The sequence below is a fragment of the Daucus carota genome, chromosome 1 (assembly GCF_001625215.2).
Source record: "Daucus carota subsp. sativus chromosome 1, DH1 v3.0, whole genome shotgun sequence".
In the NCBI taxonomy this organism is placed as follows: Eukaryota; Viridiplantae; Streptophyta; class Magnoliopsida; order Apiales; family Apiaceae; genus Daucus; species Daucus carota.
Genome location: NC_030381.2, coordinates 43,161,061 through 43,188,849, shown reverse-complemented (window position 1 = coordinate 43,188,849; position 27,789 = coordinate 43,161,061). Strand labels below are relative to the sequence as shown.

Here is a 27,789-nt window from a genome sequence, read left to right as displayed (position 1 = left end):
CAAAACTAGTCCATATATCAGACTACAAAAACTGCTTCAATCCGACAAACTTGACAATTTAACATTTGAAGAACACACTGTATGGTATTCTTGCTTCAGTAAAGTTCCCACATCTCATATCGGATAAAAGCAAATCCAGTTCAAAGATAGTAAGAGTCGTCGACTGGAAAGAAGGGCACAAAGGTAAATTTCATGCAAATCTGTATAATTTTAGCTGTGCTTAATACCTCTTATCATCTGCAGGACTGCAGCCCATTTTGTCACTGTATGAATATAAAGTTTGATAAATAGCATTTGCAAAGAAGTTGTCGCCAAAAACTAGTACATTCACATTACATACAATACACTGCTAACAAACATGAGCTTTTAACATAATCAGAGAAGTTAAAACTTGTATTATCAATCATCTAACCAGCGACGAAACCACATATACAGAACTGTGCAAGGCCACGTGTCGAGAGAGGAGAAAGTCGATCGACAGGTCGACACGTAATAACAAAACCCCCCGAACTTTTTGACAATTACAAATTTACCCGACAATCGGACTACAAAAAGGTACAGGCTTAATCTAAAAACTGCGGCAACCATTTCAAGAACTCACCATAAACTACTCTTATTTCAGTGAAGCCCCCCCAAATTTCCTAAAGGATAGGAGAAACCTCGGTTCAAAGAAAGCCAGAGTCGTCGATCGGCAAGGAGGGCACAAAGGTAAATTTGTCTGATCCTTCTACTTTTAGTTGCTTACCAGTTACTTGTCATCTACTACCCATTTGGTCACCAAATACATGTAAATTTATAGAAAACAAAGATGTTTTCACTTTACACATGAAAACTGCTAAACTTGTGCATAGACAAGACTTCACACAAACATAAGGCTTAACATATTTCTACAGATTTATTATTGTATCATCAATCATTTAATCACTAGCAAAACAGAACATACACAAGTCAAGCCAAGAAAGCCCATTAAAGCATAAAATATCGTAAACACCCTCAGACTAATCCAAAATACCAAGTTCATTCAGCAACCGGAATACCAAGGGTCCTGCCTCAATCAAAAACTCCGGTAGCATGCTATTTCAAGTTCCCACTGTAAATCACTCTTGTTTCACCGATATACCCTTAAATCTACTATAGGTTAAGAGCAACCCTAGTCCAAAGAAAGTCGGAGTCGTCGATCTAACCTGAGGGCATAAAAGTAAATTTATCAAATGCTTTAAGTTTTAGTCTGTTTCTACAGCACTATGTGCTTGGTTCTTTCTGAGTCATTTTGCTGCTGACTGAATCTGGGGAAAGAACTTGCCACACCCATATACCAGAAAACATAAGAAAACCATAATTAGCAAAATCGTAGAAAATATAATTTATAATTGATATATAGCATTAGCAAAGAGGCTATCGTCCCCTACTGAAATCAAAAACACTACATTTATCTTACATACTAAATGCTGCTAACAAATATGAGTTTCAGCATAATCATACAAACTAAAACTTGTATTCTCAATTACTCATTCGCAGAATATACAGAACCGTGCCGGCCCACGTGTCGAGCAGCGGCGAAAGTCGGTCGACACGTAATATCAAAAATACCCTCAAACTAATCCAAAATTACAAATTTACCCGAAAATCAAAATGCAATACCCTGAAACTAATCCAAAATTACAAATTTACCCGAAAATCGGAATGCAAAGGGTCAATCTGAAAAAGGAAACAACACAGCAGTTGAAGAACTCACCAAAAATTATCTTATTTCAGTGGTGTTCCCTCAAATCTCCTAAGGTTAAGAGCCACCACGGGTCAGAGAAAACCGGAGTCATCGATCGATATGAAGGGCACAAAGGTAATTATCACCTGATCCTTCTAATTTAAAAACTTGTACATAGAAATTGCATTCATAAGACTGCACACAAACACAAGTACAAACATCATCAGAGAGGAACTAAAACTTGGATCAAGACAGACACTATCAGTCATTCTGATCACTAAAGATGCAAAACATACAAAAGTCCGTCGACGCGTAAAATGTCGTAAACACCCCTAAATAAACCGAAATCACAAATCCGTCCACCTACATAAGGGTCCTGCATCAATCGAAAACTCCGACAACATGCATTTTAACTACTCACTTAAACTCACTTTTGCTTCACAAAAATTCCCTTAAATCTACAATTATAAGCTAACAGGAACCCCGGAAGCTCGTTGATCAGCGCCGAGGGTACAAAGGTAATTCTACCAAGTGCTTATAACTTTAATCAGTTTCTGCATCCCTATACTCGTGGCTTCTGTGAGTCTTTTGCAACTCAGTGTACTTGCCACACTCATGTACCAGAAACGTGAAACAGAAAAAACAATTTCTTAATTTAGCAAAAACCAAAAATCACAAATATTTTGTAAATCAAACATTTATCACACAAAATGTAATTTAAGCAGGATCGTATTAATAATTTAAGGATTCCACTCATAATTTTACCTGCATGCATCATACATATATATACATACACATACATACCTGATTGAGATCCTTCCCATTACAGATATTACAGCAAAATCAAAATCTTTGGGCTCGGGTTAGTCTCATCTCTCTCATCTCGAGATTTATTAATTAATAATTTAATAGATTTTTTATTTAGAAAAAATCTTAATAAAATAAACTATATATAAAAAAATATAAAAGAATACTACTTGAGATATGATGGTATTAAATTAAATATTAAATATTACATAATCTTACAGATATTGAGCAAATAAATAGAGATATTATTAAGTTGAGAGGCAATTAAAGCAAGTGCAGATAGATACAAGAGAAAGGCAGCAAGCAGCACTCCCGCCACTTGTCAATTCGAAAGGCAGGGGTAAAAATCCGATTGGGCGGTTAAAAATGAAAACGTACATAATAAAAAAGATGATAGCAGTAAATAAAGATGCAGAAATAAATGGAATTGAAATCTGAGGGGAGATTTTAGGTGGATAGTGCTAGCTACTAACTGCATTTGGTGTTATTTGCATGTAACTCTTGTTTTCTAGCCTATATACACACACGCGTGTATATGTATAATCATCTCTCCATGCGACGCGTATTGTTTCTAGAGAGCGAAAGCTGCGTGCGTGGTGTGATTAGTGCTATATATACACTCGTTTCGGTGGACTTGTAGATATACATAGAGAGAGAGAGCAGAGGAGTAGAGAGAGAGAGAGAGAGGGCTTGGGGAGGGTTTATCTGAAGTAGATACAGTTTGCCAATTTAGAACGAGGTATAATTGAGGTTTGTGTGTTTGTGTTGTTTATGTTGTGAATTGAAGTGCAGATTCTCTCTCTCTCTCTCTCGCTCCCTCCCTCCCTCCCTCCCTCCCTCACTCTCTCTTCTCTCCCTCTCCTCTCATCTCTCTCTCTGTCTCTCTCTCTCTCTCTCTATGTTATTGTGTTTAGTTATGTTGTAGTGTGAATTATAGTACAGATCGTGTGTGTGAGCTCAATTCTGTTATTGCATGAATTGTAGAGATCATGTGTTTGTGTTTTATTATGTTACAGTGTGTATTGAAGAAGAGATTGCATGTGTGTGTGTTTATTTGATGTGATTGTGTTTTATTTATGTTGTAGTGTGAATTATAGTACAGATCATGTATGTTTGTTTCATGTGATTATTTATGATCTAGCATGAATTGTAGAGATCATGTGTTTGTGTGTGTTTCTTTTTATTATGTTGTAGTGTGTATTGAAGAAGATTAATTGCATGTGTGTGTGTTTTATTTATGTTATAGTGTGAATTGAATATGAATTAATCCTGATCTTAACTGAAGTGAATGTTGTAGACTTATATATGTGTATATGTATACAGATTTTAAAAGTGAGGGAGTACAGAAAAGGCTTGGGAGAGTTTAAGCGCGGAAGATTCAGAGGTGTGAACTGAGAATAAGAAGAAGGTATAATCAAAATTGATATTGTTTAGTTTTATGTATGTAGTGGTTTAATTTTAAAGAGTACTTGATTATGAATTAAGCCCGATTATATGATTAATGCTGAATTGTTCTTTTTCCGGTGGTTGCAATTTTAATGTACACATATGTGAGTATATGTGTGTTTGGATCGTGGATTCTGGATGTATATAATGCTTGATTTTGGATTTTGGATTCTGGAGTTTCGTATAAGATTAGTTTGTTTTATGTTACCTAGCTTTCTAATTTAGTGAAATTTATACATAATTTGGTTGTTTTGTTAAATTTATTTTCTCAGCTATGATGTTATATATGCTGATTTGTGTGCCCCGTTGCAATGTTGTGCTACTGTGTGATCGATCAGTATGCAATGTTCGAGGGTTTTTGATTCTGTTTTAAATTAATACTGAATTACTCTAAATAATAGGGAAGAATGGCTATGGTATTAGGTATAACACGAATTAGTATATTCTTCACCTCAAAAAGTTTAAATCAACTACACAAAATAAATAAGATTTGTTTCTTTTCCATTCCTGCACTTGAACAGATCCTTCTGTTTCTTCCTGATGTTCCTCTTATGATGTATACAGCAGCTTCATTGTGCTTTTCATTTTGGAACTAAGGATATGCGCTAATTTAAGCTGTATGTGGCATTCACATATGCCAGTAGGTGTAAAAGTGTCTTTTTGTTCCTGTTTCACATTAACTGCTTTATGTTTTCAATAGTTCTGTATGGAGCTTGCGGTCTCAGTTTTAAAAGTTAAACTTCTCATGATTCCGTTACCTGCTATAATTTTGCTTCACCTCATACTTGCCTCTCTTCCTACTGCAAGTTCTGTTTGCCTTCTCTCTTACTTGGTACTATCTGTTTTTTCTCTAGGTAGAGATAAAATATTTTAACGTTCACTCAAGGATTGCACCAAAAGTTTGAAAGTTAAAGATAGTTATGTTATCTGATCATGCTCACTTCCCTTTTTGAGTATTAAACTGATAAGAATATTCTTCCCATGATCCACTTTATAAGATTTTTTATCAAGTAACTAACTCTCTAATAAGTAAATCAAGTTCATCATGATCTTTTTTCCATTTTGAACACTGAGTGATAGATTTTCCCAGTTGAAACATTGTGACCTTCTCTTTTGTAATGCAGGGAGTATATTTATTGTGACCTAAGAAGTAATATTATTTCCTTACTTGGCAAAACCTTATATTCTTATGTCCAGTCATTTCATGCTTTCACTTCATGTCCGTTTACACAAATAAGTAACAACATACTTCATAGTTTCTTCCTGTATTAAATTCAATATATAATTATATTCTTTTCTGTTTAATATTTCCATCAGTAGTTTAATTTGTGATTCTATAATGTAAGGGATTCTATTATGAACGGTAAATCATATCCTCTATTACCTATTCAGACTGTAATTCTATATTCTTTCAGGGATGGATAAAAAAAGAACACAAAGAAAAACGAATGGTCCGGCTGTTGATGAAACAGCAGATTGTTCCAAAGTCCCCGCTGAAATTAAAAAACAAGAAAGACCAGACAGCAATGAAGACACTTCAACTTCTAGGAAAAGACCAAAGAGAAGAGCTGCATGCATTGATTTTAAGAATAAATCAGTTCGCTTGTCTGAAAAGACTAACCTTGTCGGGAAAAGCAGAGTTCAGACAGTGCAAGAAGAATCTATGGCTATAAGTTTAACCACTGGTGTGAATGTTCCGCGACCAAATAGAAGGTTGACAAACTTCATTTTTCACAATGCGGATGGTGAACCCCAGCCTGTTGAAATGATTGAAGTCAAAGATATTTTTATCTCTGGTCACATTTTGCCTTTGGAAGAAACTTCTGACAAAGAAAAGGATAATGGAATTCAGTGCAATGGCTTTGGACGGATAGAATCTTGGGCAATTTCTGGATATGAAGATGGCTCACCCGTCATTTGGGTATCCACAGACACAGCTGATTATGATTGTTGCAAACCAGCTAATGTCTACAAAAAGCTATATGGTCAGTTCTTTGAGAAGGCTCGGGCCTGTATTGAGGTTCACAAAAGGTTATCAAAATCTAATGGTGGTCGTCCTGATCTAACTCTTGATGAGTTACTTGCTGCAGTCCTTCGCTCAATGAGTGGGAGTAAGAATTTTCCCAGTGGTTCGTCTATCAAAGAATTAATTGTTTCTTGGGGTGAGTTTATTTATGACCAACTAACTGGATTAGAGGGAGAAAACTTTGATGAACTTCCCGTGCTTTCTGCGCTTCGGGCTGAAAGCCAGAGAAAGGCAAATATTCCACCGACTGAAAATTCACATTCTGATGGAGTACATAGTGCTAATCAGCCGATAAACGCTGCTCATGAAACACTGGAAAAAGAAGATTTGAAGTTAGCTAAACTGGTACAGGAAAAGGAAAACTGGAAATCCTTGAGACAAAATAGAAGGCAGCGGCAGGCAAACTCAGTCAGCAAGTTCTATATCAGAATCAATGAAGTTGAGATCGCTAATGACTATCCACTTCCAGCATATTATGAAAGCACTGTCCAAGAAACTGATGAGTACATTATCTGTGACAGCAGCATTGACATTCACGACCCTGACGAGCTTCCAAGGAGCATGCTACATAATTGGTCACTCTACAATTCAGACTTTCGGTTGATATCCTTGGAGCTTATCCCAATGAGGCCATGTCCTGATATTGATGTAACAATCTTTGGATCAGGTATTATGACAGATGATGATGGAAGTGGATTCAGTGTGGATGCTGAATCTAGTAACTCTGCTTCAAGTTCTTCTGGATTACATGCCGAAGACGGCATTCCAGTATTTTTGAGTGCAATAAAGGAATGGATGATTGAGTTCGGGTCGGAAATGGTGTTTATCACAATACGAACAGATATGGGGTGGTAAGTTTACAATATTGGCAATGTTTTAACCTTTTTAATGCGTGCATGCGCAAGTTCCTCTACTAATGCGTTAGTTTATATGAAGTATTGTCTGCTTCCAAATACTTCTATAAACGCATGCTTACTTAATATCTGTTTCTTTCTTATTCTGCTAAGTGGATCTTATAGTTTCTAAATAAAGAATATTTATAGTTCCTTAAATTTGTCTTTCAATATACTTTATCCCGAAGTATGATTACTAAGGTTATCAGTTTATGAAAGCAAGCCACTGACTGCATATTGTTCTTATTTGATTTTTCAAATTGAAAAGAGAATCAATATGAACCTAATGTTTATAGCTTTGGTTGCAGTAAATTTGGGACTATGTTTATAGCTGTCTGTTCTGCTTCCTGTAGGTACAGATTGGGCAAGCCAGCAGAACAGTACGCTCCATGGTATGAACCAGTGCTGAAAACTGCTAGGATTTCTATAAGTATCATCAAATTGTTGAAAGATCAAACTCGGGTTTCACGACTTACTTTTCAAGAGGTCATTAAAAGAGTCGCTGAATATAAGAAGGATCACCCTGCGTTCATTTCTCACAATCCAGAAGTTGTGGAGAGGTATATTGTGGTCCATGGACAGATAATTCTTCAACAATTTTCAGAGTATCCTGATGCTAATCTTAGAAAGTGTGCTTTTCTGAGTGGACTTCAAAACAAAATGGAGGAACGCAATCATACAAGGCTAGTCGTAAAGAAAAGGAAGATCGAAGATAAGGAAAAAAATATGAATCCAAGAGGAGCAATGGAACCTGTAGTCTCAAAAAAGAGGGCAATGCCAGCTACTACAACAAGGTTGATTAACAGAATATGGGGAGAGTATTACTCTAACTATTTGGCAGATGATATGGAGGATACTCATGAAACAAATAAAGATGAGGAACTTGAAGAAGAAGCAGAAGAAAATGGAGAGGAGGATTTTGAAGATTCAGAAGAAGAGAAATTAGAAGCTGGACAACTTACTTCTATCTCGAAATCAAAGAAACATCTGCTTATAAACTCTGAAACCAAATGGGACGGGGAAATAGTTGGAAGAACTTATGCTGGCAAAGCCCTTTATAAGCAGGTTAATGTTCGAGGTGATGTTGTTGCTGTGAATGGATCTGTACTGGTTGATACAGAAGATTCAGCTGACCATCAGCCAATTTATTTTGTTGAATACATGTTTGAGGAATCTGATGGAAGCAAATGGATTCACGGAAGATTAATGATCAGGGCTTGCCAGACTGTTCTTGGCAACACAGGAAATGATAGGGAGGTCTTCTTGACAACCAATTGCATGGACTTTCAAGTTGAAGAGATAGCAAAACCTGTGGTTGTAGAAATCAGACTGATAAGTTGGGGCCATCAACATCGCAAGGCTAATGCCAATAGTGAAAAGGCTGATAGATCAAGAGCAGAGGATAGGAGAAACAAGGGCTTGCCGTTGGAGTACTTTTGTAAGAGTTTCTACTGCCCAGAAAGAGGGGCTTTCTTTTCATTACCTACTAATTCTATGGGCCTTGGTACGGGTGTGTGCCAGTCCTGCAGAACGAATGATTCTGAAAAAGAAGAAAAACTCTTTAAGGTAGATAAATCCATGGACAGTTTTAGATACCAGGGAACTGTGTTTCATACACTTGACTACCTCTATGTTGCTCCTCGTCATTTTATGGTTGATAAGAAGGACATTGAGCTCTTTAAGGGTGGCAGGAACATAGGGCTTCAGGCTTATGTTGTTTGTCAGCTTCTGGAGATTGAGGCCCACAATGCTTCAGACAACCCAGAATATGTGAACATCAAAGTCAGGCGGTTTTTCAGACCTGAGGACGTTTCTGCTGAAAATGCATACACTTCTGACATTAGAGAGGTAAATGTAAAGTGAAATATCTTAACATTGTTCTTAAACAATCAATTGCTAATTTGATAGATTACCTAATGTCCTAAAAATAATGCAACTGATCTGAACCCATAAAAGCAAGTATATTGTGGACTTACTCTAATTATACTTATATAAGATTACTTTTTGCAGGTGTATTACAGTGATCAGATAACTGTGGTGCCTGTAGTAGTTGTAGAAGGAAAATGTGATGTCAGAAGAAGGCAAGATATGCCATTTCTGGATGGCTCATACATATTTGAGCACATTTTCGTTTGTGAACTTCTGTATGACCCACAGAGCGGAGCCCTCAAGCAGGTATTATTTCCTTACCAACAGTCTATAATTTTTGCAGCATTTTAATAGCTTCTTTTGTTATGTTTATTATACTTGGTATTTAACATGTACATTCTTCATGTTGCTCACAGTTGCCAGAGCATATCAAGCTAACTGGATCACGCGAGAAAGTGTTGAATAATGCTGCAACTCAAAAGAGGAAAGAAAAATTGATAGAAGGAGAAGCTCGTTTTGATTCCATTGAAGGACAGCAGGAAGCAGATCCAGTTAAGTGTCTGGCTACACTGGATATTTTTGCCGGTTGTGGTGGCCTTTCGGAAGGCTTACAGAGATCAGGTATCAATTCATTCCTACTCCAGTCTCCATGTAATATTCAGTTTGTTATGGAAATCCCTGGTCCCTTATTACTGAGATGCACCGTATGTATATCCAGGTGCTTCAATGACAAAATGGGCAATTGAGTATGAGGAACCTGCAGGAGAAGCATTTAAACTTAATCATCCTGATGCATCTACAGTTGTTAGCAATTGCAACGTGATCTTAAGGTCAGCACTTTATGATTTCTTGCATTTCCCATCCCACTATTATCCATAATATTTCAAAATTTACAAACTCACTCTGTAAGGAACATATTATCAGTTTATTGTTACTATGTGAAGTTGTAAACGATACATATTATCACTCTGGAAGGAAGAATGTGACATATCTACTATTCAGAGTTAATACGATTTTAGGCCTTTTGAATCTCTTATATATTTATTGTCTAGTGTCATTCAGGTCAATAGTTGCTACCTTATCTTGTTTCCACTTTTAATACTTATCTATGGATTACAATGCAGGGCAATTATGACTGCATATGGTGATGAAGATGACTGCATCTCCACTTCTGATGCTGCTGAGATGGCAGCAGAACTTGATGAAACTGAAATTAAAAAATTACCGAGGCCTGGACAGGTAGATTTCATAAATGGAGGGCCTCCATGTCAGGTGAACGGAATTATCTTGATTAATTTTGCACAGTTGAGCTTATCTGAGTAATGTCATTGAGGTAGATGTTTAAGGTTTGTACTTGACACCATCTATCAGGGTTTCTCTGGGATGAACAGGTTCAATCAAAGCACTTGGAGTAAGGTCCAATGTGAAATGATCTTAGCTTTCTTGTCTTATGTGGAATACTTTCGGCCCAGGTTTTTCCTTCTGGAAAATGTAAGAAACTTCGTATCCTTCAACAAGGGACAGACATTCCGTTTGACTTTGTCTTCCCTGCTTGCAATGGGCTATCAGGTACATACTTCTCTTTTTGTGATTGTATGTATTCTCACATATTGCTTATAAAACTGCTCCACGTTGAGATGTTTGCATATGAGGAGATCCTATTAATGAAATCTTCCCCTGAACGCCAAGGATCTTTGTATAATAACACACAATAATCAGCCGGAATTAGCTACAAGTTTCAGAGATGTGAAGCATTAAAGTTATGTTAAAACTAATCTTGTTGAGAGCTTTGACAGCTCCTGACACCTTCAGCATGATTGAATTTGGAAGATGCTTCTATTCACATATTATAGGTCTCTAGACAAAGATGGAACTGTTAAAAGTAATTGCCACTTGTTTATGTTTTTAGGTAAGGTTTGGGATACTAGAAGCTGGGGCTTATGGCGTTGCCCAAAGCCGGAAACGTGCATTTATATGGGCAGCCTCCCCTGAAGAGATCCTACCTGAGTGGCCAGAACCAATGCACGTTTTTGCTGGTCCTGAACTGAAGATTGCATTGAGCAAAGGTGTGCAGTATGCTGCTGCACGAAGCACTGCTAGTGGTGCCCCATTTCGTGCAATAACTGTTAAGGATGCAATTGGAGACCTTCCTGCTGTTGGAAATGGGGCTTCAACACCAACAATGGAGGTTAAGAGTCTTCTATAAGCTGTTCTGCTTGTAATTCTATATTGTTGTTTACATGACTATTATTTATATTGCATTTGACAGTATGAAAATGAACCTGTCTCTTGGTTTCAAAAAAGGATCCGAGGAGAATCATTGGTCTTAAGTGATCATATATCGAAAGAAATGAATGAGTTGAATTACATGCGTTGCCAGAGAATTCCCAAACGTCCAGGGGCTGACTGGCGTGACCTCCCCGACGAGAAGGTAACTTCTCTTTAACTGTTCATTTACATGAATATGTTAATTTAATATTTTCTGTGAGAAACTAGTTGGGTTCACAGACTATTATTTTATGAGCAAAGAAGTTCGCGTATTGCGTGATTTACAATGTCAAATGGCTTTAAATGAATGTATTAGCCATAAGGGGCCGCATAATAAATGAGCCACGCATTGCGTGCTGGTTATAATTTACTTCATCCAGCGCAATACGCGGACAGAAGCTGTGTTCAGTGCTCCAATTTCGTGTTCTTAGTTTGATTTCATGGGTCTTACTGCTATGCTGGATGTATAGTTTTTTTTTTTGGATTTGTATACTGCAATATTGTAATAGCTGAGTAGTCAACTCATATTCATGGTTTGTTTGTTATTGGCAGGTTAGATTAACAAGTGGACAGATCGTTGATTTAATTCCCTGGTGCTTGCCAAACACAGCGAAAAGGCATAACCAGTGGAAGGGCCTGTTTGGGAGATTGGACTGGGAAGGTAATTTTCCGACATCTGTTACAGACCCACAACCAATGGGCAAGGTTGGGATGTGCTTTCACCCTGATCAGGACAGGATACTCACTGTTCGCGAATGTGCTCGCTCTCAAGTAAGGCTTGTTTCTTCATCTTTTGTTCTTCTTTTATTGAAGTTTTGCTTGTTATAAAGGAGCGTTTTTGTTATTATGGTTGTTTTGATTGTATGAACTTCATTTGGCAATGCAAATTTAATAAAATATCTCATGAAATCATCAAGAATTCCTTTGAAGTTAGGTGGTAATTATTTGTAGTTGAGTGGTGACATTAACCTACATTCTTTCTATTTTAAGATATCTGATCTACTGCTTGCTTCCTAGCTGGGTGCATCAAAGATTAGTAACCCAATTACCATTAGTTTGTTACCAATAATGATAGTGTAGTAAGTACTAACCAAAGACTTTCCTTAAGAAAAAAGAATTTATCGTTTGTAATATGTTAAGGGCAACATAATATTTACCTGCAATGTACCATTTATCAGTTGCTAAATAGCTCTAGATGTCATTATTTTAAGCTCTTCATTGATGCGCGTGTAGGGTTTTCGAGATGACTATAAGTTTGCTGGAAACATACACCACAAGCACAGGCAGATTGGAAATGCGGTCCCTCCTCCTTTGGCTTTTGCGCTGGGGAGGAAGCTGAAGGAGGCAATGGAAATTAAAAGTTCAACCAAGTAAACTTGCTCTGATGTGCATTTCTGTTATATGTTCTCCAGTTTATTACTCAATCTTGCTTCTGTATGACAAATCAAACTATTTTGTAATCTTTTGTTGTCTATCAGCTATACATATAGTCTGCCCATGTGCATCTATAAAGGTTTTGTATGTACCTAGATCATAGTGTTGATCTCATAGTGAGGAAAAACAATTGTAGCAAAGACTGAGAGAATTTGGCAACAGAATTCCTTTTTGGCACCTCACTGCCTCAATCATTTTATCATTCATCATGCTCACTGACCAGTATACATTGGTCAGTACCAAAGTGCACAAGTTTTCAGCATCCAGCAGACTCTAAATAACATTGTGTAAAAGGTCTTACATGACACTTGACCATCGTGTCGAGGCGTCGAGCACAACTTTCAACAGAATGTCAATGTTGTGAACGATAAACTGTGTTATTGCATGCTGTTAACTAAAATCTACATATGATATTCTTGCTGGCTGCTAAACAATATATACAGCGTCAAATTAAATGATAAATTGTGATCCAGAAGCCTGCATCTCTCTTTCTTTTTACTCGCCATGCATCCCAAGAAATCACGAGAAGTCTTGCTACAAAATACATTTACAGAGGGCAATACTTGTAAAGGTATTTGGATAAAACAATTAACGACTATGAAAAAAAAAAAACAGGTAAGGATTAAAATGTAAAATTAATACCTAATGATTTAATTGCAATAATCAAATAATTAAGGGCTAAACGCAAGAACAATATAGTTAAGGCTAAAAATGCAAGAACTAAACAACAAGTGTTACGAAGAGAAGAGGGCTCCGAATAACAGTCCAAACAGTCCTAGAGCCCGGGGACTCTTAATTTTTAACGTATAACATTTATTGAATGTTGGCTCTCTTTATTACAATTTCAAACAATTTTGTTTCAAATATCACATCCAAAAACTATGACCGCAAATATCACCTTATAACGTTAGAACGTTTAGTATTTACGATTTTTTTTTTCTTTTAAAAACATAAGTGCTACACAACAGTGTTTACCTTTTTTAAAGCCCAAACCCAGAGGAAAAAACCCTACAAACCCTAGAACCTTAATGCAGATAATGTAGTGTTATGAGGTAACGTTACTTATCTAATGTTTAAAATTAAAGCCTATACAACAAATCCCACAACAAATCGCATAAAACGATATATTGTGTCGTCATTTATTCTTACAAACCTAACGCTATATGATCAAGTGTCATATCGTGGTACACGAGGCCATATTTTAACAATTTGATATTTTCGACATTTTAACTCTAATGTATGATATCCAAACCTTTTCTCGCATTTATACATATACAACTACTTTATTTTTATTATATGTAAGATTAAAGTTTCTAATATATATTTTTTTTCCTTACTTTTTATCGTATGAGGAAAAAAAATCTCTAACAAATATATAATGTTACACTCTAACGAGAGTCATGATTAAATTAAAATGTTTTAATAATTTAAGTGCTAGATCGAATTATCTTTTTCTGAGTTGTTGACCAAACTACAAATTTTGAAGTAGTTCAGTGATGATTTAACCTAATACTCTTAGATGATATTTATTTAAAAGGATTATTATATCAAGATAGGTCTAAATTCTATGGAGACCTTAAATCCTTGGAGTATTGGAGTACTTCATTTCAGCCTTCCATCCAATTATAATCTAGCGGTTGATATGATTTTCTTTTATAATTATAAATACAGGATACTTATATATGTTGTTGGTTTCGTACAGAATATTTATATTGTATCTATCATTTAGTGGTTAAAAGATGAGCGTATAAAATGGGGTGCTGCACTTCTTTTTCTATACCGTATAAAATGTTTCGCTGTTTTGCAATTGAAATAAAGGAGTGATTTTAGGAGAACAAGAGAACTAATAACATGAAATTCAATGTTGTTTATTGATCGTGATCGTGTCTATTACAGAACTACGATCTTGTATATGGTATAATTATCCAGTTTTTTTAGTAGATAACTCAAGACATGTGTCCTGCAAATCTGACGTTCATTTTATTTTCAATCCAACGGTGTTAAATTAGGTCTTCAAATCATAAAAAAAAAAAAAACTCCAAGGAGTCCAACTCATCAGGATAAGTACATTATTTCTTTAAACTTAAGACATTATAATATTATATGATAATACTACAATTATTTTTTTATTTGTTTGATTGTTTTATAATACCTTCGTCCAAATGTTATAATAATCTCATGAAGCTAATTTTTAGATATTATATCATAAGATTCTTCTTTTTTAAGGAGTCAGGTTCTTCGTTTCTTAACCAGACTAGTGTTAAAAAGGAGAAATATTTTTAATGAGTATCCAAGTGCCGTTAACTTATTATTATTTATAGGAAATGACAAAAGGGTGGCCGGAGTTTTTCAAAATTTGTAAGAAGTTGGCTGGACTTCAAAAATAGCAATATAATGGCTGAAGTTTATTTTCGTCTTTTAATAAGTGGCTCCCGTCAAGCACCGTCAACGTAGCTTCATTAACTCTAAAAATTTAAGAATAAATGACCAGACGGTGCCTAAAGTTTTTAAAAATTGCAAATAATTGGCTGCCACTATTCTGCTATTTTTGAAGTCAAGCCACTATTTTGCAATTTTTGAAAACTACAACTACCCTCTTGTCATTTATTTTTAATTTTTAGGAGTTAATGTAGTTATATTAATGGCGGTTGACGGGAGCCACCTTGTTGAAAGATGGAAATAAACTTCAGCCACTATTTTACAATTTTTAAAATCCATCCAATTTTTTGTAAATTTTGAAAAATTTCAACCATCCTTTTGTCATTTACTCTATTATTTAATAAAATATTCACTTCCTTTCAAAAAAAATTTCCAAATCAAAATTTCCTCTCAAATAATAATAAATATAAATAAAAAATAATAGTATTGAAACTGTCCGTTGCTATATTTTACAAATTAACTTGTTTGGAGTCAAATATATTAGTATGGGTTTGTCTAGTGTGTGCCCATGACACATGCTAAGCACAAAAATCTACAGAATTGGAGGGTTTTGATTGGTGTGGTTGTTGTAAATGCAGGGGGCCACCATTATTAAAGAGGTTAAGCCAATAGAAACAATTCAAATTTATCAATTTTGGTGCTTAGTGTGTGCCCATGGGCACACCATAAAAAAACCGTATTAGTATATTAGTAGTTTTTTAAAAATGATTTAGAAGCGTATCGGGGACAAGCGGCTTCTTCACGTGACTGGACACGGCTCATCCACGCGCCGTATCACGCTCCTGTATGCTCATTCAGACCCTAATTATTTTTATTTTCTCTCTGTTTTTTGCTTCAATTTTCACACATTTGCAAAACACACTTCTCTCGTCTCTCCTCTCCCGCCGCAAACTGTCGTAACAGGTATTAAAATCTTCCCCTTTTCTTCTTTCGCTATACACATACATACTGACATCTCGTTGTATATGCGAATACAACTGTGTCTTCATATACAAAAGAAAAATATTTACTCGTATTGTTGAAAAAAGACCCCTTTTTGCAGAATTACTGTGTGAATTATAGTTTCTTCAGTGTTGCACTTTAAACCCTAATTAGGATTGAAGATTCTTCGTTTTATGTATTTTGTTTAATGGGTTTGTGATAAATTATGTTAGAAATAAAGGGTTTGTGAGATATATGTATATATGTTGTTACTGCTAGTAGTTTAGCTTAGGCTGCTCGTTTTAGTATCATTCTAATGGGGGAAGTTTTTTAATTTGGAGTTTATTCGCGAGCTATTGACCTTTTTTTTGGTTTTGGGGTTTTTAGTTGGAGTTTTTATGGGGTCGATAAAGAGGAAATCTTTAGAAGACCCGACAGAGGAATCTGCACCTCACCCAAAACAACAGAGGGAAAATGGTTTTGCGGGTGTTGATGAGCCTGTGGCGTGCTTGCACGATGTGTCGTATCCTGAGGGTTTTGTTCATCGTAGTTCTGATAAGGCTGTAGCTCAAGAAGAGTCGAAGCCTGCAAAGGAGTTTCCCTTTACACTTGATCCGTTTCAGTCGGAGGCTATCAAGTGCCTTAACATTGGGGAATCTGTCATGGTATTGTTTCTTATATGGAGAATACATTTGCATTTGAAGCTCTGAAGTTTGATATTCATGTAGTTGGTTTTTTGGTAGGTATCTGCTCACACATCAGCAGGGAAAACTGTAGTAGCGTTATATGCAATTGCTATGTCATTAAAGAACAAGCAGCGTGTGATATATACTTCTCCAATCAAAGCACTTAGCAATCAGAAGTACAGAGAATTTAAAGAAGAATTTTCAGATGTTGGCTTGATGACGGGAGATGTTACAATTGAGCCCAATGCTTCTTGTTTGGTACGTATAGTTATGGCTAATGTGAATTTTCCTTTTTGTCATTTTTTATGCATAAGATTTCAGTGACCTGTAAGAAGTTGCCTGATTAACGTGATCTTTTTTTATGGGATCAATATTCCTATCATCTTTTGTGAATGGATGAGCTTTTATAATCTGTTGTAGGTTATGACAACAGAAGTTTGGCGTAGTATGCAGTACAATGCATCAGATCTTGTAAAAGAGGTAGCATGGATTATATTTGATGAGGTACATTACATGCGTGATCGAGAAAGAGGCGTTGTATGGGAAGAGAGCATTGTTTTGGCACCAAAAAAGTCTCGATTCGTTTTCCTATCAGCTACAGTTCCCAATGCAAAGGAGTTTGCTGATTGGGTTGCAAAGGTGATGTCTTCTTTCTAAATGAAACCTTTGAATAGTTCACATGGGTGAGGTGATTTATTCATAACAGGACCAACTCACTAAAATGCATATAGGGATTAGAAATGTGATCAATATTACGAAAGAATAATTACGTACCATCTGTACTCGAACAGAAATGAATTTATTACAAGGAAGCCTTAAAGGCTGGATTAATGAGTTGAGTTTTATGAAATTTAAACAGCATAGTAGTAGCTTTTAGGTGTGTTATAAGATTGGGTAAAGTGGTTATGACCTTTTAACTTTAAAAAAGAGTGTGCATTGTCACTTCTACTATTTCTTGCTTATTGTCATCATATTAATATACTTCTAGAGTGCAGGTACACCAGCAACCATGCCATATTGTTTACACTGATTATCGCCCAACGCCTCTTCAACATTATATTTTCCCTTCCGGTGGTGATGGTCTGTACTTGGTAGTGGATGAGAAGGGAAAATTTCGTGAGGATAGCTTTCAGAAGGGTTTGAACGCTCTTGTTCCGTCTAGTGAAGGTGCTAAGAAAAATGAGGCTGGAAAATGGCAGAAGGGTGTGGTGGCCGGTAGAGCAGGTGAAGAAAGTGACATATTCAAGATGGTCAAGATGATTATTCAGCGTCAGTATGATCCTGTGATAGTTTTTAGTTTCAGCAAAAGGGAATGTGAATTGCTTGCCATGCAGGTACGACTTGCTTGGTGAATGATACTTACTAACACTTCTTCTTGTGACAAGTTTTCTTTCAGGCCATCAATATAATTATTATTACTTTGTTGTTAAGTAATTGCTATATTTGTTGTCGTCTACTGAGGACTTTCAGCTAATTTATATAACCGTGATTATATGATATCTTTGGTTTTTTATTTTTCTTCGTCAACAAATGAAGTTTGTTAATAAGCAAGTTGGCAACAAGTATGGTTAAGTAGCTGGACATGTTCAATTAGAGAGCCTCACCCGCTATCTTTAAATTTTAATGTCCGCATTTGTTTATGATATGTATCAATATGTTTATTGTAATCTAAGTTGCTGAACATTCTTATTTGTTTTCTAATTTAAGAGTTCAGTGGTAGTAAGTTGGTGAACTCTGTTATCGTTGTTACTATTAACTGTAATTTACAGGACAAAGTATCTACGACTTTATTTTATTTTTAAATTCTTTTGTATTTGTCAGTGCATGGGCTGATATACCTTTTTATGTATAGATGGCAAAATTGGATATGAATGGTGATGATGAGAAGGTGAACATTGAAACTATATTCTGGAGTGCTATGGACATGTTATCAGATGATGACAAAAAACTACCTCAGGCAAGATTGCTATAAATATTTTATTGTTTTAGGCGTATGTAAAATTTTAAATACTATGCAATGAATTTACACACACATGCAAAGTTATATAACAAAGTGTAATTGCTTCCCGCAAAATTCCTCGAGTACCCTGCCAAATGTGTATCTGTGCTATTAATCCATTTAAGCAGACTGATGAATCTTACTGTAAATATTATAACTTTGCTGTTTTAATCATCCTGTGACGATTCAGGTATCAAATATGCTACCCATCTTAAAGCGTGGAATAGGTGTGCATCATTCTGGTTTGCTTCCCATCCTCAAAGAAGTGATTGAGATACTGTTTCAGGAAGGACTCATCAAGGTTGGGAGGAGTAACCTTAAACTTTGGTTCCTATTTTATTCCATCTTAACGTTTGGACATCATTTCTTTTTATTCGTGTGTGCTGGCCATTCTTTCTTGGACTTGTTTCTAAAGTTCTGGGATGTAGTTTTGAACCTCTTTTCTTTAGTGTTTGTTTGCCACAGAGACATTCAGCATAGGGTTGAACATGCCTGCAAAAACTGTGGTCTTCTCAAATGTCCGCAAATTTGATGGTGAAAAATTTAGGTGGATTACTGGTGGAGAGTATATACAGATGAGTGGCCGAGCTGGTCGTAGAGGAATTGATGAGCGAGGGATTTGTATTCTGATGGTTGATGAGAAGCTGGAGCCTTCCACTGCCAAAATGATGCTTAAAGGAAGTGCTGATTGTTTAAACAGGTATGTGACTATCTTTGTGGAAAAAGAAATGGATGGTATCTTACAATATTCGTAAACACAAACACTCGCACATGTGTGTGTGTGTGTTTATCACGAAAATAATGTTCATTTTGATTTACTTTCCCTCTAACTAAAATTGAGATTTTGCTAAGTTACTACAAAATGCTGAATGCAGTGCCTTCCATTTAAGTTACAACATGCTGTTGAATCAAATAAGACACAAAGATAGTGAGCCTGAAAATCTACTTCGTAACTCATTTTATCAATTTCAAGCTGACCGCGCTATACCAGATCTCGAGGTCAGTTAGCATTGTCTTGGTTTGTTCACACCATTACTGTCTTTACTGCTTCGTGATTATCTCTGTGTCTGATAAGTTATTGAGTGCTCGTATTATCAGAAACAAGCAAAGCACCTTAAGGAGGAGAAGGATTCAATGATAATTGAAGAGGAGGATAGCTTAGACAATTATTACTCTCTGCTTCAGCAATATAAAAGCTTGAAGAAAGATGTTCGTGATATTATCTGCTCTCCTAGGTACTGTTTACCTTTCTTGCAGCCTGGCAGGCTTGTTTGCATAAATTGCTCCGGTGATGAGAATTCACCAGCTTTCTCAACTGATGACCTGACTACATGGGGAGTAGTAATCAATTTTGAAAGGGTGAAAGGACTCTCTGAAGGTGAAGAAATACTGATATTGCATTACTTATCTGATTTTTTTTGAATTTACTCTATGTGCCTGATGAATTCTTCATGACATAGATGATGCAAATAAAAAACCAGAAGATGCGGACTATACCGTAGACATTCTTACAAGATGTGCGGTAACCAGAGATGAAGTTTCAAAGAAGACAATGAAGATTATTCCATTAAAAGAGTCTGGAGAACCTGTTGTAGTTTCACTTCCTCTATCTCAAGTATGTACCTCATTCACTTTTCATCTGCTTCGCTAAAATATCAGTGGTTTATTCTTTCCATAAATTGTATTTTATACTTTTTCTCTTAGTAAATCGACACTCCTTGGACTGACAAGCGAGAAAATTTTATATGAATATTGTATGTTTATGACACTGTGAACTATGCAAAACAATCTTTTCTTTATGTGGTGTTAGTGTTACAACCAATAATAATTTTCATAAATAATTTTTACTACAAAACTAAAATATAAAATAAAGTACTCCCTTTGTCCCACTTTTCTTGCCCCCTTGTCAAAACCCATGTTTTATTTAATCATAATAAATAAGTTGTATGTTACCAAAAATTTGTATTCTTATTTCGATAAAGTTAAAAAATTTAACATGTAATTTACCATAATAAGTCACTATGGACACTATCGTCGGGACAAAGAAAATAGGAAATGAGGTCGAGAAAAGTGGGACGGAGGGAATATGAAATATGTCTCTTGTGAAAGCATGGAAAAAATCCATGCTGAACAAAAAAGTATGTGCATAGTATAGTGTCTTCTATTGTTTCGTAATATAGCTACACTAGACTTTATAAAAGTGTAAAACTCAGATCTACTGTTATAAATCTCTCTTTTGAAATTATTATGTCGATTTTCGGTGTTAATATAATACTAAAGAACTTGATGTCTAAAATTATTTTGATACAGATCTATAGCTTGAGCAGTGTTCGACTTGTAATCGCAAAGGATCTTATACCATTGCAAAATCGAGAAAACACATTAAAGAAGGTTTCCGAGGTCTTATCTAGGTTTTCCAAAGAAGGAATGCCTCTATTGGATCCGGAAGAAGACATGAAGGTTTGTTCCTTTTCTTTGTATCCTTGCATACCCTATTGCCATGTTGCTTTCCTGTCACATTATATATCTGCACTTCTCAGGTCCAAAGTAGCTCGTACAGAAAATCAGTTCGAAGAATAGAAGCTTTGGAAAACTTGTTCGATAAGCATGAAATTGCAAAGTCTCCGCTTATTGAGCAGAAACTTAAAGTATTACACAAAAAGAAAGAGCTGACTGCGAGAATTAAACAGTTAAAGCGAGCTGTGCGTAACTCCTCAGTATTGGCTTTTAAAGATGAACTTAAAGCAAGAAAAAGGGTCCTTCGTAGACTTGGGTAAAAGCCTATCTTCCCTCTTTGAACCCCCCCTCCCTCCCTCTCTCATGCAAGTGTCTCTCTTCTTCCATTAGCTTTATGTGATTAATTTTTGAAAGATTATGCAATGTTTTGCAGATATGTCACAGATGATGATGTTGTGAACGTGAAAGGACAGGTTGCTTGTAATATCAGTAGTGCTGATGAATTGACTTTGACAGAGCTTATGTTTAATGGGGTTCTAAAGGACCTAAAGGTAGAAGAGATGATTTCCCTTCTCTCTTGTTTTGTGTGGCAAGAGAAGCTTAAGGATGCTCCGAAGCCCAGGGATGAACTTCAGTTACTCTTTACTCAGTTACAAGATACAGCTCAAAGGGTTGCCAAAGTTCAATTTGAGTGCAAGGTAGCACTTTCTTCTATATAAATCTACAATTTGAACTTCCTGCTAATCTATGTAAGCCATTGTTAGTTACATGTAAGCATGGACAAGTAGTTTGATTAAATTTTCAACCAAACTTAACTCTGCTCTGAGTGTTTTACTGATACAGGAAACTGTATTGTCGGATGTTTGCACATTGACATCTCTATAACTTTCTAATAGAATGTTGTAGGATTAGAAGCCAATTTCAGCATTGTGAGATGCAATATCTCCACCTGAGTAAAAATTGTTTTAATTTGAAGGCCTTCAGTTTTCCAGCCTCTAGATAATCTTTTCCTTTTCCAGTGTCAGATCAGCTTAATGTTTCATATGTATGACTGTCTAGAAAGTAGCAGGATTCGTCACATGAATCATGTGCCTATGTTTACACTTGTTTGGTTCTAGTTACTCATATTACTGGATCATCTGACATTACTGACTATAAACTCTGAACTGTCCTATTTGTGACAGGCGGATACAAAAACATTACACATTTTCATATTTGCATTATCTGAGTTATTGTTTTCCCTAAATGCTCTTTCTTTAAACAGGTACAAATTGATGTGGAAAATTTTGCAAATTCATTTCGACCTGATATCATGGAAGCAGTGTATGCTTGGGCAAAAGGTTCAAAATTCTATGAGATTATGGAAATCTCACAGGTTTTTGAAGGCAGTCTAATCAGGGCTATTAGAAGATTGGAGGAAGTCCTTCAGCAGTTGATATTGGCTGCAAAGTCTGTAGGGGAGACCGAGTTCGAACAAAAATTAGAGGATGCTGTTTCTAAAATTAAGAGGGATATAGTTTTTGCAGCATCTCTGTACTTGTAGTTTCAACAAATATATATCTTTTTTTTCTTGATATCATGAAAATATCCAGGCAGATGGTGATTTACAGATATAGTAACTGAAGACATGTTGCTGCATTTAGAGGAACCGTGGCTGGAGATCAGCCCAACTTTGTGACCTGAAAACCCCTGCACAGTCTAAGGTTCTTATGAGAATTGTTAATAGCGGGGTAATACTGTTTATGATTTATATGGCAGTCCTCAAGAAAGGTCCACATCTAGCAAGAGGGAAAGAGAGGGGGGTTAACAACCTACATATTTTTTGAGTTATTTAGAGGATCATTACGATTAGTGGGATCGTTACTATTACCATACCTTTTTTGTGCTAATTATATATTTGATGTGGCTTTAGACTTGTGTTGGCATTTTTAAGTAAACCCTCACTTTTACATCTACGGAAGCTTTAATTTGTGCAACTTTTTGATGATTATTTCAGGGTATGCACCTGTCCTTGCCTAAAACACTGTTGTTCTTCTGCTTCAAATTATTTTCTTTTTGCCAATTAGATGTACCAACACACCCATTTTCCTTTGACAAGACCTGGAGTTCAGATTCTCAGGTTGAGGGTAATACATCTCCATCTCTGTCGAGCTGAAAGACTATACCTTAACATATTGAATCAAACTGAACACAGTAGGCCTATTTTCTGTAAGTTTTCGGGTTTTTTTGACAGTGGAGTAACAGTTGAAGAATTCAACTGAAGTAAAGAATTTACATGTTTATTCATATTGATGAATGACAACTAAATCAACAACAGCAAATTATTGTTCAAACGAAAAATCTCTATATTAGTATTGTATAAGCAGAAGGTGCAGTAAGAAAGTAATAACAGAAAACTATAAATCATAACAAGACTCTGTCAAGATTCAATTCAGTATGCTTCTGTAATGCGAAAACAGGGACAAGCAAAGCGAACCAGAAGCTTTCCAACGTTAAACACACACCCGAAAACTCCAACAGATCTTTCTCTTCTAGCCGTTGGCACAACAGGCATCCCATAAACAGGATTTGGAACCATATACTGCTGGTAAGAAGAGCTTGTACTGCTAATAGGTAATGCTGGATGCGAAGGCTTTATTTCAGGATCGATATCATTCTCTTCTGAAGGAAAAGCAAACTGAAAATCATTCGAAGGATATCTGGAGAATGTATGATAATTGAGTGAGGCCGAGTAGGAGGCCTCATGGATTTGTTCATAGTATGGTGGCAGAGGTGGAGCGGAAGGCTGAAACTGATGGTTGTGGTAGCAACATGGGGCGTTTGCTGCCGGGTTTTCGACGAAATTCACCTTTTTCTTCTTCTTTCTAGACCAGAATTTGAGTTTCTTAATGTTTTTCATCACCTTCATACTCCGCTGAAATATTAAATATGATGGGGGAAATTTATGCAGAGAGTATAGAGGTGTTGAGCTTGGAGTGAAAATGATCTTTAACAAGAATACTTAAGCTGAAAAGTGATCTTTGTCAAGAAGATTAAAAGTTAATTATTGCTCTAGGAGCGTTTTATTTGGTAACTTACCTTCAGATATTGTGACCGTTATGTGTTGGACCCTACACAGACTACATCTCATGCTACCAACACATTTTTTTGTCTATATAATTAAATATTACTTTATCTTTGACTGTATTTAATTTATATTCAAAAAAATTCTAAATCAATTATAAATAATATTATTGATAGAGTAATGTTACACGTTCTAAATTCCACTTCAAATTCTTTTTCTCTGAAATGACATGACAAATTGATAATGTATTTTAATTGGATGATTTATGTGCTTTCACTATTAGTGTGAGTGAAATAGATTATAAATTGGTGAATAAGATTTGGGAACAATTTGCAAATATTTCTGACAAAGACGTAAGACGTTGATGTAAGAATTTTTGCATAAGTTTAAACAAATGTGTTGGTCCACATTAGTTTCGTGGGAACACTTCAAAGTTCAAATGGTACCAATCTAAGACATTACAATTAGAAGCGATAATCGTTTCGTTTCGTATACTTTCGTTTCGTGTATTTTCGTGTTTCGTGTATTTGAAGGTGAAACTCGTATCCGCCCGTTATTGATTTTGTGTACCTAATTTGAAACCTGTATCCGATTCGAAACGTTTCGTGTATTTTTAGTGTACTTTTCGTGTATATTATATATAAAAATATTAATATAATTTTAATCAAAAAATAGTTTTAATATATATTTTCCTATATAATTTTACTAAATATGAATGATATATTTATGCTTGCATACAATTCTCTACAAATTTGTTAATATATCTCTAATATATATTTACATATACATATAAATATATATATATTTTACACAATTTTTTATATAATATATTATAACATATATATAATAAAAATTATGTACAAATATTTCGTGTAATTTCGTGTACCCAAAATGAAAACCCATATCCGACACGAAATCTATCGTGTAATTTCGTGTTTCGTGTATCGAAAATCAAAACCCATATCCATTTTTTTCGTGTCGTTTCGTTTCGTGTTAGCGTGTTACGTGTCAAATTACACGACCTATTTACAATACACATACTTATATACAAAAGCTGCACTGATCTTTTCATTTGCGTACGATAAAAACATTACACCCACAAAATACTAATAGTACCATTACGGTAAAATGCTCCGCATAGATATACAGTAAACATGGAAACTTCTTCAGCCGAGGGACCATAAATGCAATCTGGACTATGATTTTCTTGATGAAAACATGACACCGATAATATTACTGATAGTCGTCGTTAGAGCACCTGTACATTAGATACCAAGATGACCCGGTCCTTATATCTTGAAACACTATATATCTTGTGTGTGTGTTGCTGACCAGCTGTGCCAGAGGATTCTCATGAATGACATCACTAACTGCTTGAAACAAAATCACAGATGGTTATCTTTTTATGAGAAGTCCTGAACCAAAACTGTTTCCTGATTTCTCACAAGAATAGGCACCTCAGGTCCAGCTTCTTCACTGACCAAATGTTTTATCTTAAGTGATAGACACTTTACTTCCTCAGCTGTGTATATACAAATCTTCCTCGCCATGCTACAGAATTCACTATAACATGGCAACTAGAAGTCAGAATGCATATTCTATAGACTGTAAAACCGAATTTAATTAAGACCGTATAATAGCATTGAATAGATTCTATATTTACTTTAAGAACAAAGACTGTACAATACTGGAAATAATTTCTTCAGAGTCAAATCATTAGCTCAAAGTTGCATTTAACATAGCACCGTAAAGCTGCATCTAACATAGCACCTAGCCAGCTGGAGGAGGCAGATCAACTTATACATGACTAGAAAGAATAATGTTACAAGGATTATCCAGATGCTCAAGTAATTGTGCACGACTGCCCTGAGAGACAATAAGATTGCTAGGTAGTATGTGAGAACTTGAACCATGCCCAACACAAATTCCTTAAGCAATTGAGTTTTAAGAACCAAGGCTATATGGGTTTGCTATGTGAACTATGTATATATTCTCAACAATATGTGCAGATAATATTTGTCAACTACAGGTATTTTATTGTGCAGATAAATATGTACCACTTGATGGTAGACATTCACATCTACATGGTTACTATGTCTTGAGAGTTGAGACAGTGAGCAGGATGGATGATTCAACATAAAACATAGGAAGAAACAACCAAAAAAGTGACACTATAACAACCCATTGCAAGTAATTAAGCTGAAAAAAAGACAAAGGTAATAGCGACTGAACTGACCAGGATAAACCCTAACATTATTTTCCGATGATTAGACATTTAAATAAAAACTAATTGAGAAAATAAGCAGAAACAAAAGAATATGACATATAAATTCAACAAAAGCGCCACTAATTACACTAGTTTATCTCGGGCATTACATAATCCCTTAGAGCCTGAAAAAATCATAAGAAACCTTGGTAAATACTCTGCCTACCTCCATGCCCAGCTGCTAATAAAAATTGTCAAGGCACATCTTCTTAGCCTGGTGCGAGTTCTCCTCCCATTGGAAATTTCTTTTCCCAAGATTGATTGCGCCATCCAGATATGGCTCCTCTTCCTGGCTGAAATCCAGACATTCACTGATCCAGCCTGAGTCGAATTCAAGATCATTGAAATAGAAATCCAAACTACCAAGCTCATCTAAATTCAAACCCTCACCAAAATCATTTGACCCTTGAACACCATCATCAAGTTGAACAATTGCAAACTGATCCCCAACAACACTATCAGACACAGCCAGAATTTCTGCAGTCACACTGCTAGCTCCCTCCAGATTCTTGCTCTGGATTTCTTTTTCATCTCGGCCTTCACCACAACTTGTTGAAACAGTAGCAGCAACTCTGGCACCAGAATTTGGCGAAACCTTGGTTTTCTTAGCAGAATCATAAGTAACTCTACAAAGAACAGTAGTATCCGCACAATCCAAACCCTCATTCACTCCACTCAAGCTATACTCATGCATACTATAAAATCCCACCCCTGTTTCTCCACAATCAACCTCATTGATCTCGAAAACCAGATATCTCTTCTCCCCAATCAAATTACCCTCACCATCCTTGATCATATCCCTCTTAGTCCTGCCTACCCAAGTCCCACAACCAGCCCTTTTCGACGTATTTTTCGAACCCTTACTGCTTGATATCTTGGATAACCTGGCAAACACATACATAAACTTCTCACTGGCCTTAACATGAGGTGATTTAAGCCAAGAACCATGATCATCAGGATCGAAAACACGCCACGGACTACACGAGGGCCCATAAATCTCCCTGTCCTTGACAGTGTTGCATGGAAGCTGCTCTCCCATGATCTTGCGTTTCAGATAATCAGTAATGAGCTCTTCATCAAAAGGGTCGAACCTGAATGCTTTCACAGGCTTAGCTCCATCTTTCTCTGCCATCATCTTCACTCAATTGTATAATCTAGAGCTTAATTTCTATTGAATAACACAATTTATTTCCGGAGACAAGGGATGCGATTCTATATATGTACTTGTTCCACAAGTAGAACTAGAGTGTTTTCGACTTGAGTTAGGAAATTATGTAATAAATTTCATTCTCACTTGTTTCCTTATATGATTTGTTACACACTTGAAGCCTAGATTTCAGGGATGTTAAGATTTGTTTTACAACGTTCCTTTAATGATTTTGTTATTTTTGTTTTTCACGATTATGTAAACACGCTTGCGAAAATACTTTATTTTTTTCTTGAATTTGATTGCTCTTTTAATACTTTTTACTATATTCCTACTAATTTATTTAGTATTACTTTTTATTT

The 27,789-nt window shown here is 35.8% G+C and overlaps 4 protein-coding genes across 8 annotated transcripts; 2 read left to right on the top strand and 2 right to left on the bottom strand.

Annotated features, from left to right (window-relative positions):
- Positions 1-382: 382 nt before the first annotated feature.
- On the top strand, positions 383-12,625 carry LOC108205227 (DNA (cytosine-5)-methyltransferase 1B). Of its 5 annotated transcripts, XM_017375092.2 has the most exons (15): positions 383-708; positions 1,756-1,840; positions 2,535-2,567; positions 3,836-3,920; positions 5,374-6,835; positions 7,231-8,725; positions 8,888-9,052; positions 9,163-9,367; positions 9,465-9,576; positions 9,871-10,018; positions 10,118-10,315; positions 10,656-10,934; positions 11,016-11,177; positions 11,567-11,785; positions 12,248-12,625. In XM_017375092.2, exons 5-15 carry the CDS (start codon positions 5,376-5,378, stop codon positions 12,386-12,388), a joined length of 4,584 nt encoding a protein of 1,527 aa, XP_017230581.1. In that variant the 5' UTR covers positions 383-708; positions 1,756-1,840; positions 2,535-2,567; positions 3,836-3,920; positions 5,374-5,375; the 3' UTR covers positions 12,389-12,625. The 5 variants fall into 5 exon arrangements, with proteins under 5 accessions (XP_017230581.1, XP_017230580.1, XP_017230579.1 ...); XM_017375091.2 differs by lacking the exon at positions 1,756-1,840; XM_017375090.2 differs by lacking the exon at positions 2,535-2,567.
- Positions 12,626-15,659: 3,034 nt separating this feature from the next.
- LOC108204662 (DExH-box ATP-dependent RNA helicase DExH9) lies at positions 15,660-22,926 on the top strand. The gene is made up of 15 exons (XM_017374211.2): positions 15,660-15,790; positions 16,196-16,473; positions 16,552-16,752; positions 16,915-17,133; positions 17,490-17,828; positions 18,347-18,451; positions 18,684-18,794; positions 18,943-19,193; positions 19,369-19,492; positions 19,592-19,871; positions 19,954-20,108; positions 20,804-20,953; positions 21,034-21,266; positions 21,384-21,648; positions 22,215-22,926. Exons 2-15 carry the CDS (start codon positions 16,207-16,209, stop codon positions 22,491-22,493), a joined length of 2,979 nt encoding a protein of 992 aa, XP_017229700.1. The 5' UTR covers positions 15,660-15,790; positions 16,196-16,206; the 3' UTR covers positions 22,494-22,926.
- A 354-nt stretch (positions 22,927-23,280) lies between these two features.
- Positions 23,281-23,982, bottom strand: LOC108197599 (uncharacterized). Its single transcript, XM_017365259.2, has one exon. It carries the CDS (start codon positions 23,856-23,858, stop codon positions 23,382-23,384), a length of 477 nt encoding a protein of 158 aa, XP_017220748.1. The 5' UTR covers positions 23,859-23,982; the 3' UTR covers positions 23,281-23,381.
- A 2,479-nt stretch (positions 23,983-26,461) lies between these two features.
- LOC108223013 (NAC domain-containing protein 89-like) lies at positions 26,462-27,412 on the bottom strand. Its single transcript, XM_017397047.2, has one exon. It carries the CDS (start codon positions 27,410-27,412, stop codon positions 26,462-26,464), a length of 951 nt encoding a protein of 316 aa, XP_017252536.2.
- Between the last annotated feature and the right edge of the window lie 377 nt (positions 27,413-27,789).

Coding starts and splice junctions, on each gene's coding strand:
- LOC108205227 (XM_017375088.2), top strand. CDS start 5,376: ATGGATAAAAAAAGAACACAAAGAAAAACGAATGGTCCGGCTGTTGAT. Junction 9,368..9,464: donor GGAAGGCTTACAGAGATCAG/GTATCAATTCAT, acceptor ATGTATATCCAG/GTGCTTCAATGACAAAATGG. Junction 9,577..9,870: donor AATTGCAACGTGATCTTAAG/GTCAGCACTTTA, acceptor ATTACAATGCAG/GGCAATTATGACTGCATATG.
- LOC108204662 (XM_017374211.2), top strand. CDS start 16,207: ATGGGGTCGATAAAGAGGAAATCTTTAGAAGACCCGACAGAGGAATCT. Junction 17,829..18,346: donor GTGAATTGCTTGCCATGCAG/GTACGACTTGCT, acceptor TTTTATGTATAG/ATGGCAAAATTGGATATGAA. Junction 20,109..20,803: donor TTTCACTTCCTCTATCTCAA/GTATGTACCTCA, acceptor ATTTTGATACAG/ATCTATAGCTTGAGCAGTGT.
- LOC108197599 (XM_017365259.2), bottom strand. CDS start 23,858: ATGAAGGTGATGAAAAACATTAAGAAACTCAAATTCTGGTCTAGAAAG.
- LOC108223013 (XM_017397047.2), bottom strand. CDS start 27,412: ATGGCAGAGAAAGATGGAGCTAAGCCTGTGAAAGCATTCAGGTTCGAC.